The sequence below is a fragment of the Brachyhypopomus gauderio genome, chromosome 15 (assembly GCF_052324685.1).
Source record: "Brachyhypopomus gauderio isolate BG-103 chromosome 15, BGAUD_0.2, whole genome shotgun sequence".
In the NCBI taxonomy this organism is placed as follows: Eukaryota; Metazoa; Chordata; class Actinopteri; order Gymnotiformes; family Hypopomidae; genus Brachyhypopomus; species Brachyhypopomus gauderio.
The window spans coordinates 2,965,038-2,975,859 of record NC_135225.1 but is presented as its reverse complement, the minus strand read 5'-3'; the positions used below and the strand labels follow the sequence as shown (position 1 = coordinate 2,975,859).

Here is a 10,822-nt window from a genome sequence, read left to right as displayed (position 1 = left end):
TAAGTAAATGACATAACCTAGTATCTAGTGAGTCAAACCTAGTATCTAGTGAGTCAAGGTATAATTAAACAAGTCCCAGACTTGTGACTTATTTTTTATTAAAAACACTGCATTTTTCTTTACAAGAAATGTACAACATGAAAATATACATAATGTGACTACAAACATTATGTAATGACAAAGAACACACGACAGACAAGACAAAAGATTAAAACAAATACGTTACTCTGCTTTGGTCTATTCACAGTGGCTACACCTTTGAGATATTCTGAAATCTGCTTAAAGATTAAAATATGTTATGCAACATTGTTAGACATATTTACAAGTGTGTTTTAGTCATGGGTATGGATATGAATGGGTGCAGGAACTACCTTTGTACACATCTCCAGTACGTGTGTGATGAGATACTGCTGTGAGATAACTGAAAAGGCATTAATTATGATCAGTACAATAAAGTTAATAATATGATCAGGTTGTGAAAAGCATGAAATTGATTGGATAGCACCTCCTTATCCAATCACAGTGCTTCTCTGTCGAGCAGAAATACAAGTGACAAATACAAATTAGATCCCACCCACAGGCAGTGGGGATGTAGAGGACTTGAAGGCTACGTTTACATGAGTTAACAAGAGCGTTACATGTAATTTACTGCAAAATGACCTAAAACAAAACAAAGAACAGAGTGTAAACTATTAGACCAAGATATTGTAATACAGTGGTTCAGTCTGGCTTCAGTTTGGGACAGAGACATGTAACGTAAGCAGCTATACTAGACTCATGCAGAGGAGAGTCAGTTGTAATGCGCAGCAGGGATTAGTACAGTGGCTAATTTGGCTTTCATGTGGGAGCAACCAATTCATGGTGGGAGCAACCAATTCATTTTTCACATAAATATAAATTATCTGGGAAAAGGAAAATGTTAAATAAGAATGTTAAATAAGCAGATTGTAGCAAAGAACTGATTGGCACTTGGTAAAAGTAATCTCTCTAACATTCAGAATTCTATTTTTTTTTCTAATATAAAAACATCATAATACCAGAGTGGACTTTCCATGATGTTTGAGAAGAAAATACTACACACAGAGAAAAAAGAAGAACACACAACAGCCTTATAAAATGCTGATGGCAAACGATCACTTTAGATTACTTGTTGAAGCATACAAGATATTGAACTGTTAAAATCACAAAGAATGTGTTATCACAAAATAGTTTGAGGTGCTATATATGTATATAAAAATATATATCATATATATTTAATATTCAATCTATTCTGTAAAACTAATTTTAACATACTATATATATATATATATATATATATATATATATATATATATATATATATATGTCCTTTTTGTGGCCACATTTTAGTATTACTGAACCTGGGCAACCGAATAATTCTGCGTCCATTATCTCTGCTACTAATGACAGCAGTGAATCTACCCAGTGTGGTGGAACTGCATATTACAGCATATGTAATCTGTGTGATGTCATATCCAGGTAATTCCAGTGAGATCACTCTACGCTCTTCTACCTGGTGGTGAACTGCTACAGAAACATGCACACATGCACACACACGCTACATTGTGTGCATTGCAATCTCTTTCATTACTTTGCAATGTATGAGGATCTGAAGAAAATACAGGCAAAATATAATTTGGGCTGCATTTTTAAAAGATCTACTTAGAAAAATAGTGCTTGTAAATAAAGTGATTAGTGTTTGGGTGCAGAGTGAGCAGTGAACACGGCGAGAGGGACTTCTTCGTGTCTTCGTGGACTCCTGCATTATAACAGCCATGATCAGGGCACTACAGGTACCACTGATGTCAACCAGCGGTGAAAGAAACTCCAAAAATGAAATCAATCAACACAAGCTGACACGTCTCAGTGCTCAGACCAGCCCGGGCTGGTCTCTTCCTGGAAGACTTGGTCACGCCCCTAGATCCATGACATCAATATTAATGCTGATAGAAAGGGCGAGGAGTCCATCAGGGCTGGTTCTGCTCCTCCATTAGTGCGTTCAGTGTGTCCAAACACGAATCACAACAGGCCTATTACAACATCTGAAGACAAGAAGACTCGGGCTGAGAGCCAGCAGAGCAGAGAAAACAACTTACTAGAACTTTCCCATGAACACTTTCGATTCTCTTACTCGGGCTTTCGGGCACAGCACCATTTAAGGTGTTTCTACGTGTTTGGTGCACATAAGGAGCAAGGCCATAATAACAATGTTGGTGTTTAGGAAATACTGCAGTGTCCAGGCTGTCTAACACTAACACGGCCCGCGGCCTGAGGAGACAGCTAGTCTCCGGTGTGCATGTGGTGTGGTGAGCTCCACTCGAGCACAGTGAACACCTGTGAGGGGACGGGTCTAGCCGATGTGGTCTAGATCTCAGTGGCTGTGATCTCCTCAAAGTGGATGTCAGTGGTGCGCATGTCGAACTCCTCCACGTCTCTGTTCCCCAGCTCCAGGCTCAACTCCCGCATGACCCGCTCCAGCTCGCGATTGCGCCGGTACATCTGGATGTAGTTCTGCTGCAGCTGCTTCTGGTAGCGGATCACCTTCTCCTTCTCCTCCTGCCACACCCGCCGCTCCTCCTCGAAGGCCCCCAGCTGCTCCTCGCCCCGCCTCCTCTCACGCAGCAGCTCGGCGCGGAGGCACTCCGTCTGCAGGCGGAGGGCGTGGAGCGTGTCGGCGCTCTGCCGCTGCGCCTTGGCCTCGTCGCTCTCGTACGCCAGCCGCTGCTCCTCGCTGTCGCGGAGGGCGGGGCTGTGGATGTGGGCGGGGCTGTGGATGCGGGCGGGGCCGTGCGGGTGGCCGAGCCCGCCTCCGCCGCGGCCCTGGCTGACGGGCGAGGGCAGGCTCATGCAGTGGCCCTTGGAGAAGGGCAGGAGGGCGTGGGCGTCCCTCAGCCGGCCGGACTCCTCCTCCAGGCGGGCCACCTTCTCACGGAGAAGCTCGGCTTCGCTCTTGCGCCGCTGAAGCTCGTTCTCGCACACCTCCAGCTCCAGCGTGCGGGTGCGCGTGGCCGCGTGGGCCTCCTGCGTGCACGCCTGGCTGGCCTGCAGCTCGGAGCGCGCCTCTCGCAGCTGGGCCTTCAGCGCGACGATCTCGGCCGCCTTCTGGCCCAGGTCGGCCTGGACATCCTTCATCTGTTGCTTCAGCAGGGAGATCTCACCCGACTTCTGACACACCTGCAGCACAGAAACATGTTCGCACACGTTAGCACAACACTGTAATAACAGACCAAAAGGTTCATCACCAAAGCGCATGCCTGATATTTTCCGAAGGACTAAAAATAGCCCAGCTAGCATCAGGCTAGTTTTTTTTTGTCGTTGCTGGTCTCACCTCCCACTCGGTCTCCTCCAGACGGGGTCCCAGCTGGGTCTGCTCCCTCTCGATGGAGGCGCACCTCTTCTCCAGGGCCTCGCGCTCCTGCAGCAGCTGGGAGAAGTCCTCCTGAAGCTTCTTCTTCTCCTGCTGCAGCTGGAAGACCTGTAGCTGCAGCACCTGCTGGGAGCGCTGGGCCTTCTGCTGCGCCTGCTTCATGCGGGAGGCGCAGGTCTGACGTAGCTCCTCCAGCTCCTGCTCACAGCGTTTCTGCTTCTCCTCGTACACCTAGACACACGCGCAGCGTTTAGTCCGGGCCGGACGCGGGGCGGGAACGGAGCGGCGCGTGTCGGGACGTCTGTGGTTTAGACGTGTGGTTTCCTCACCTGGCAAATGGCGGCCTCGTTCTCGTCCAGGTTGTCTCTGAGCTGCTGCAGCTCCTGGTCCCTCTCCCTCAGCTTCTCCTCCAGCTCCCGGATCACCACCTCGTACCCCTCCGGGGGGGCAGGGGAGCGCCCGCACGAGCCGCTGTCCGAGAGCGGCCGACCGCGGCCGCCCAGGGAGCCCGTGCTCTTGCTGGAGGACGAGCGGCCGCTGTCAGAGTTGGAGTGGCCGTGGCCGCCCGTGGCCCGTGTGGGCTCCGGATGCCCGGTGGGCCCCTCGCTCTGCCCCAGGCCGTACCCCGCGCTGCTGTACGTGGGCAGGCTGGACAGGGAGTTGCGGCCCGAGTCCGACATGGTGCCCGACTGGCTGCTGCGAGCGTTGCGGCCGCTGCTGTAGGAGTTACGCTTCTCGGCACCCGCCAGTCCGCCTCCACCCGGCAGCAGCAGGTTCAGGCTCCCCTGGCTCTCAGACAGGCTGCCCCCTGGCTGTGGGCAGAGGTACTGCACCGAGTGGCGGTTCTTGGGCACCACTGGCTTGAAGGCGGTGGGGCGGATAACAACTTTCTCCATATTCTGTAATCAAACGCGTCAGGTTAGCGTGTGCTCCCATGATTAAACACGACTGAGATCCAACAGGTATCAGCTGCACATGTTCTGAGTACATATGAGCATTAAAGACACTGAAGCTGCTGTTTACATCTTCAGTGTCAGTGAGGATGAAGGAGACGGGCCATTGATCAAACTGTCTTCCTCACAGCACATCACTCAGTCACACTGCACTTTCCTGAAGCATCTGGCCGGCTACACATTAATACCTCATTCGAGGCTGAACCCTGAATCAGTTTGTTGCATTGAGAACCATAAAATGAAGCTCTGGGACTATTTCATGAGAGATGGGGAACACTCGGGCTCTGACTCACCTTCTCCAGGCGGCCCGACACAGGGATGAGTTTGGGCGGGGGCCCTCCGATGTTCCCGTTAGCAGTTCGGTTGTCCCGCGTCTCCTCCGAGTCGCTGTACGGGCTACGCGCGGCCACGCGGCGATCGCTCCAGTCGCACGACGCCTCCTCGCCCACGTAGCCGTAGTTCCCGTCGCCGGCGGCCACCGCGGCCGAGGGCCCGCCCTTGGTGGGCGGGGCGGACGGCCGGACGAGGAGCTGCTCCTGGGAGCTGGAGCTGCGTAGCGTGACGTCGCGCTGACGGAAGCAGCTGGTGGCGTTCGCCATGGCCGCGGTGGTCTTGCGGGCCTTGAAGTCGCTGCCCGCACAACAGTGGTGCTCCTGGTAGGTCCGTCCCGAGATCAGGCTGCTGACGGAGCCCATGGCGCCCCCTGCAGGCGCGAGTGGGGAGTGCGAGCTGGCGCGGCACTGCGGGAGGTCGACGCTGGACGTGGCGTGATCAGTGGGCACAGGCAGGGTCTGAACCAGAGCCATGGTGACCGCGCACCCAACGCACGCAACCTGAGAGACGGAAGAAAGTTGAAGATCACCGTGAGATCAACGGGTTCTTCTGTCAAACCATGTCAAGTGTTGAGTGGAAACGGCTGAAACTGACTCCAAGACGGAGCATTTTCATGGGAAACGCAAGTTTTAAAAGTTCGGTGTTATCCATCATATTATCAGAATATTAGCATGGTGCCACCGGGCGACAGTCTTGTGCACACAGCGTGGCAAGAGGAAACAAATCAAAAAGACAGCAAAGCCACGTGAAACATTAACAGCAATCAAACTGCACCGCCCGACAGTGAAGGTGAGTTGTGTCAGCCATTGGGTTTCAGCGTATAGCGGTAGAACTCGGGCCCGGGACAGCTCTTATATTTAGCCTGCTGAGCTGTCTCTCCGTGTGGAATAAAGCACGCACTGAGGCCTGCAAAGAGTCTGCCACTCTAATCAATTACACCCCCTCCCCTCCGCGGAGTGCCTCGGCACACACTCCCTCCACACACACTCCCTCCGCACACACTCCCTCCGCACACACTCCCTCCGCACACACTCCCTCCGCACACACTCCCTCCGCACACACTCCCTCCGCACACACTCCCTCAGCACTTCAAAGAGCATTCCTCACTGTGACGCGCTGGAGGGGAACGTTGCCAAGAGACATCACTCTGCAGTGACATCCTACACCCTGAGCTGCCTGGCAGTGAGCAGGAGAGTGAGGGGGAGGGGGTGAGAGAAGTTAGGGGGAGAGAAAGGGAGCGAGAGAGAGAGAGAGAGAGAGAGAGAGAGAGAGAGATCAGAGAGAGGGAGAGAGAGAGGGAGAGAGAGAGACAGATCAGAAAGAGGGAGAGAGAGAGAGAGAGACAGAGAGAGAGATCAGAGAGAGGGAGAGAGAGAGAGAGACAGAGAGAGAGACAGAGCAAGAGAGATCAGAGAGAGGGAGAGAGAGAGAGACAGAGAGAGAGAGAGACAGAGAGAGAGACAGAGCAAGAGAGAGAGAGAGGGAGGGAGGGAGGGAGAGATCAGAGAGAGGGAGAGAGACGGTGAGAGACAGAGAGAGAGAGAGAGATCAGAGAGAGGGAGGAAGAGATCAGAGAGGGGGAGAGAGAGAGAGAGATAGAGAGAGAGAGAGAGAGAGAGAGAGAGAGAGAGAGAGAGAGAAAGAGGAAAGCAGAAACAGGTTCCTGGGTTTTGTCATATTCTTGGATACTGTGCCAGTCTTGACACATAGTTTCTATCTGCTCATTCCCCTTTGTAATAATATGGAGTCATCTGTTTTAGATGTTAATAAATGTTATGGCAAAGACAGATATTTCAAAAGCTCTGGTGCAGAAACAATAGTACATGTTCCATCTACTCTGCAGAGACAAGCGCAGCACAGGACACTCGGACACCTCGTGGCCGTTCATGCCGAATTCACGTCACAAGAAGAGCCTCGGTCACTGTGTAACACCATGTGACACTTTCTAACAGTGTCATTTCAAGCCACGTAGTGAGTACAGAGACATTCTGGTGTACCCTCATACACAGGAAGCACCGAGCTGTTGGATTAAAGCCGAGCTCATTCAGCACGCTGTGCACATGGAACCCAGCTGTTCCCATACCAGGAACCGCTCCAGGATAGGTTCTGCTGGGGTCAAAGTGACAGGTCTAACCGAGGGATGGCACCACTTCCCATGATTAGTGAGGCTCGTGGTTGACCCTGACCCTAGTGTCAGTCACACTGCTCAAGAGAATCCATCTCTGGTGTCCCAGTGTCTGTTGGTGACAGTCAAATTAGCCAAGTTTGCAGCTAAGCCAACATAAAGCCTGTATTCTGTACCTCAAAATAATTATTTGTTTTTTGCTTAACAACTTTACAAATCTATTAACTACTATTGATTAAAGGCTAGATAAAAGAGAGAGAGAGAGAGAAACACAGGGAGGTGTAAAGAGAGGAAGCATGGCCTACCCAGAGGGCCATGGGGCTCATCTCTACATGGTGCTGTCTCATGGCACTCCTCCAACATATTGGGTATTTGTGGTTCTGTGTGTGTCAAAGCATAATTCGCCGTCTCTCCTCAACACACCTTTCACACGTCTCTGCAGCACAGCAGAAACACCCCACTCCAATTTCAAAACGACGCAGTGTTTACAAACGTGTAAGACAAAACCCCTTTCACTTTTTTTGTGCAATACTAAAGCTTTGTGAAACAAATAAGGGTGACTGCACAACTCCTTCTGTGGAAAGAGCCGTCAGAGAGGTCAGGAAGGGGCTGAGCCTTAAACAGAATCCATCACTCCCTAACTCACTGCCCCAGCTTCTCAGACCAGTGTCATCATGGATCACTTCACCGCATGCTCAGATACCCCTCACCCTTCTAAACCCACCCACCCACACAGCCTTAGTCCACTCACATGTGTACCACAGAGCACTCAACCTGCCCAGCCTCTCTCCAAACATGGCCTTAGAGCACCCTGCCCCCGACCCCCACACACACACACACAACCCCCTACCCAAACACACCATGCCTGGGACCCCCAGTCTGGGATAATAAGATTAGTGGGTTCTCATGGCTCCTCCACCCCCCTGCAGAGTTCTGTGTTCTGGAGAGTTCAGGCTCTGGGCCTGGATGTGGGCTGGACTCACACCTCCACTCTCAGGTTGTCTTCAAGATCCTGGTTCTTGCTCCTCACAACCCAAACACTCCTCCTCACCTTCATGCTGGGCTACTGATGGAGTGAACCTGCAAAAACATCTCAACCCCTTTTCCAGAAAGAACATCAGTGTGAACCATGTGCTAGAATAAAGCTAAAACTAAGAGTACAACTCTCACATAAAATGTGGCATTTCTCCCACAGGCCTATCGTGGCTCAAATAAAACTGACCTTGCATTCTGGTCTTTCATCTCCCACATTACAACAGCGAGTTAGTGAAGTGGCCGTACACTACAAATGTTTCTAATCAAAGTCACAGTGAGCGCCAGGACCGGCCACTCAAATCCTGTTATCATAAGTCGTAATGGCTCCAGCACTGGCGGAAGGGATTAGCGGCAAGGTATGAACCTCCCGCTCGGCCTTGTGGGGGAAGCTGCTGGAGGTTCCCAGCCCAAGTGGCAGTCCAGCGCGGGAAATATCACGCCCTAGATCTCATCGCCCAATCCACCACGGCCCTAATCCACTACGGCCCAATACACCACAGCCCAATACACCACGGCCCTAATCCCACTGGGGTGCGTGCGTTGCAGCTGTTGGGCCTGGGTCATTTGATGTGTGTTCACGTCCTGATCAAAGAACCTTCTCATGATCACATCATCCATGAAGGTGGAGGTGTCACGCAAATGCCTTAATGTACTGTGCCAACAACAGACTGATAAATAAGTTAGCACACTCGACTAAAGTACAACACAGCAAAGCAGTGATTTGTAAGCTTTTTTGTAAATACTTTTTCTGTGTTCTATAAATACTCTCTTTTTTTTCTACTCTCATACACACCATCAATGGAAATACTGGAAATATTGTTATTTTCTACTTATATGATGATAATGATAAAGAGTTCCATCAAGTGAAAGGAGTCGAACTACCTGTGTTGTGTTATCTCACTATAAATGCCAAAATCAACCAGAGTAACTCTGTGATTCTCATTTGAGAGTAACCATCTCTGTCTGTAGAAGTCGCACACATCAGCAGAACAAAGAGGTGAGAGAGATGAATGAATCACGCCACCGTGTCCTACACAGGGTTGTGTATGCTTACAGCACTGGAGGGACACTGAGAACATATGACCTCTCATTCTGTTACTAACTCACCATATCTTCACATCCAGCTGTGAGTCTCCACCACGCCGCCTGTCCTCACACATCTGCCCTCTCATCATTTCCTTTTCCACTTTTCTTTGTTGCCGTTTCCTGCGTCCTTAAGCCCTTTTCCTTCCGTCCAAATCTTTCCACACCTGGACACTCATTTCCTGAGCCAGGTCTTTCCCATTCCCGTACTGCGCACACACACACACACACACACACACACACACACACACACACACACACACACACACACACCTTCCTGTTCTCCAGAGAAGCCCACTCTTCCTCCTCATCATCAAACTCTGTTCTCTGTATTTCTGTACCTCACACACACACACACACACACACACACACACACACACACACACACACACACACACACACACACACACACATTAGTGAGCAGCAGGTATATGGTGTAAATCAGTGGGAGGGAGGGAGAGACAGGAATCTGTGTCCTGCTCCCGTCACACAACACTGGGCCACCCCAGAGAACTCCTGCTGGACACCCAGCACTGGGCCTCCCCACTGGGACCCTTCCTGCCAGCTGTACCCCCATTGTTACTGCCCACCAGATAGCCTGACTATCTAGGGACAGTCTTGGAACGATACACAAACACACACATACATACACATACAAATGAAGCGGAGTCTTTGTATGCATCTAAGCATGCTGTCTCGTGTGTAGAAACTCCGAGGGGTTTAAGGGGGCGTGGGTGGAAGTGTGAGCACTGGGCCATCATGTTACTCATGAAGTATTCATCAATGTGGAGGAGACCTGTTTCAGAAATTAGTCTCAATGATTAGTTGCACTGTTCCTCTAGCAGGAAGAATGAGGACAGGAAACACAGGCAGTCATAGTCTGGTGGTCAGGGAACCAGTCTTGTGACCGGAGAGTTGTAGGGTCCTGGGCTAGGGTGCCCGGGCTAGGGTTGCCCACTGTTGCCATGTGTGCACCACACCCTAGTGATCACTAGTGCCGTAAATGTAAATGTAAATGTAAACGTTCTCACTGCACAGATGGGTAAATGCAGAGGACAAATTTTGATTGGGGTGAAAATCACAATTGATATGGGACATTTACATTACATTTACAAGAGTTACAACAGAAGAATTACAGTTACAATACACAGCTGTGGTAGAGTAAATGTCTGCACAACTGATGTATCTCTGTATGCCCTCAAAACAAATAGTTTGGTGCAGTCTTGCAGTGCCTTTCCTTTAGTGTGGTAGTGCAGATGTATAACTTTGAGACGGCCGATCACCTTTGTGGTTCTGACTGCATTAATTTAACACCTGTTCTGCACAGCATGAGCAGAAGAGAAAGACACAGGTCACCAGGACACAGCAGCACGGCGTAGGAGCCTCAGACAGAGCGCAGAGCAGGTTGCCACAACGCTTTGGGTGGAGCTGTTTAATAAGGTTTTGGCCAGAGTTCACAGAGCTTGTCTGATTGAAGTAGTAATGGCTCCCATTCACTCCTACTCTTTCACATACCATCCATATGGGCTCTACGTTCTTGCTAGAGTAGTTCTTAACGAGCTTGTTTAGGCATCAGTTTTCTATAGTTCTAGAATAAAAATAATTCTCAACAAAGTAATCTGACTGTAGTTTCACTCCTAATTTAATATATTTCTTTTTTGTTTTTTACACACACCAACTGTGGGAACTACAATTAAAATGGAGTCAACGGGACGTGAGGGGCTTCAGAGAGGCCTGACCATCACATGTGGATGGCAGAAGGCAGGAGCAAGCGGCCGTCATCAGTGGATCTGGAAAATCCCCATAGCTGCCTGGTGACGCCGAGAACCAAACAGACAGGCAGTGTCTCCTTTCAGTGCAAGTGTTCTGGGCCCAGGAGCTGCGCCTCGGACAAAGTGTGTCAGAAAG

The 10,822-nt window shown here is 50.4% G+C and overlaps 1 protein-coding gene across 2 annotated transcripts in view; it reads right to left on the bottom strand.

Moving 5' to 3' along the window:
• Positions 1-81: 81 nt before the first annotated feature.
• lzts2a (leucine zipper, putative tumor suppressor 2a) overlaps positions 82-10,822 on the bottom strand; it is a 43,733-nt gene continuing 32,992 nt past the window's right edge. For both annotated transcript variants that reach the window (XM_076974476.1, XM_076974477.1), the window contains exons 2-5: positions 4,632-5,171; positions 3,715-4,284; positions 3,347-3,616; positions 82-3,192 (exon numbers count right to left, since the gene is read on the bottom strand). In XM_076974476.1, the coding sequence (XP_076830591.1) occupies positions 2,383-3,192; positions 3,347-3,616; positions 3,715-4,284; positions 4,632-5,171 (2,190 nt within the window). In that variant the 3' untranslated portion in view covers positions 82-2,382. The remainder of the gene's footprint in view (positions 3,193-3,346; positions 3,617-3,714; positions 4,285-4,631; positions 5,172-10,822) is intronic.